The 1,414-nt window shown below is 36.2% G+C and overlaps 1 protein-coding gene across 1 annotated transcript in view; it reads left to right on the forward strand.

The window, feature by feature from the left end:
• The first annotated feature begins 242 nt into the window (after positions 1-242).
• Positions 243-1,414, forward strand: part of LOC102673609 (disintegrin and metalloproteinase domain-containing protein 12) — a 39,478-nt gene continuing 38,306 nt past the window's right edge. The window contains exon 1 of the mRNA XM_031511839.1: positions 243-354. Coding sequence (XP_031367699.1) covers positions 243-354 — 112 coding nt within the window. The remainder of the gene's footprint in view (positions 355-1,414) is intronic.

Raw genomic sequence — 1,414 nt, forward strand, 5'->3', positions numbered from 1 at the left:
TGGTATAAATATTGTTTCACGTTATATCTATTTATTCTAAATATTCTTTATATATATTTATATAAGATATATTTGGAATTAATTCGAAACCTCGATGTGTTTATTGACATTTAACTTTGTCGATTATTCACCTTCATATATTTTCTGTATCTTTAATGTCATAATGTGATTTTTGTTTAAAATATTTTCTTATACGAATTATTTAAAATTATGTATATCAGAGAAACTCACCTTATGCAACGATGTTGACTCTTAGTTCCTTTGTTTGTAGCGATGCACAAAGAATTTCATTCGAGGTAATTAAAACAGAAGACACGAATTCGTTGATCGACCGATACGAAAAAAAGCCGTTGGGTATTTCGCGTCGCAAATATTTGAATGTTTCTTCTCATTTTTCACAACACTGTTATATATAGTGATTACAATTAATATTCACATTTCAACACATATATACCTGAATATTCACTTTTCTAATTCATCCAACAAGACAAAAGGACGCAAATTATTTTGTTTTTTGTAACATTCACGCGAGGAAATCAAGTGGATTTCGATGATTCGCCATGTTCCTTATTTTCTTTACCGATTCGTTGCGCCTTCTCTCGTTATGATCGAGAACTATAAATAATTTTCTCGACCAATCATCTTTCTTCTTTTTATCTTTACTCTTAGAAGAAAAGAGCTACGTCTTGTCCTAGTTTTCTCTCTTTCTCTCTATGCACATTGTTCGAGTTTGTTGAAAAAAGAAAGAAAGAAATAGAAAAAGAGAATTGACGAACGTCTGAGAAGCGCGTTCTTCTCGAGCAATTTCGTCTCAAAGGGAGCAGAAACAAATATGCGTACACATACGAGCATTATTGTTTGGGCCACTTGTTCCACGAATTCCAAGCTCAGACTGTCTGCCACGTGAAATCCCGGATCTCCGTTACCTTGTTATTCCGTTACCAGATTCACACTGCATCATCAATGGCTTGTATAATGGATTATACGAAACCGCAAACCGTTTAATTCCACCATAGGCGTAACGTTCGCGATTATCGTGTAACACACACTGGCTGTTATCGCGTGTCCGTTGGAGAATTTTAGTCCAAAGCTTGGGGAATCTTCGTCATGAAGCGTCGAGCTTCGCATTCGAGAGAGAGAAAGAGAGGAAGAGAAAGAGAAGAGTCTGGGCGCGAAATCGTTAAAAGGCCCGAGGCGAAAAGAAACGAGCAGAGTTCATCGGCTGCGACGCCCACTTTTTTTTTTCCCGCGGTGAGGCCAATTTTTCCTCGAGTTAATCGCCCGATGGCACGCAGTGTTTTCAGGAAACGTTCGTCAGTCACCCGATATTATTTTTTTTTCACCAAAATGCGCTACACTATTTTCGTAAAATATATTTTAAATAACGAACAGTTTTATCTTTTTTTTTTTTTTT

This window comes from Apis dorsata, unplaced genomic scaffold, assembly GCF_000469605.1.
Source record: "Apis dorsata unplaced genomic scaffold, Apis dorsata 1.3 scaffold_354, whole genome shotgun sequence".
Lineage (NCBI taxonomy): Eukaryota > Metazoa > Arthropoda > Insecta > Hymenoptera > Apidae > Apis > Apis dorsata.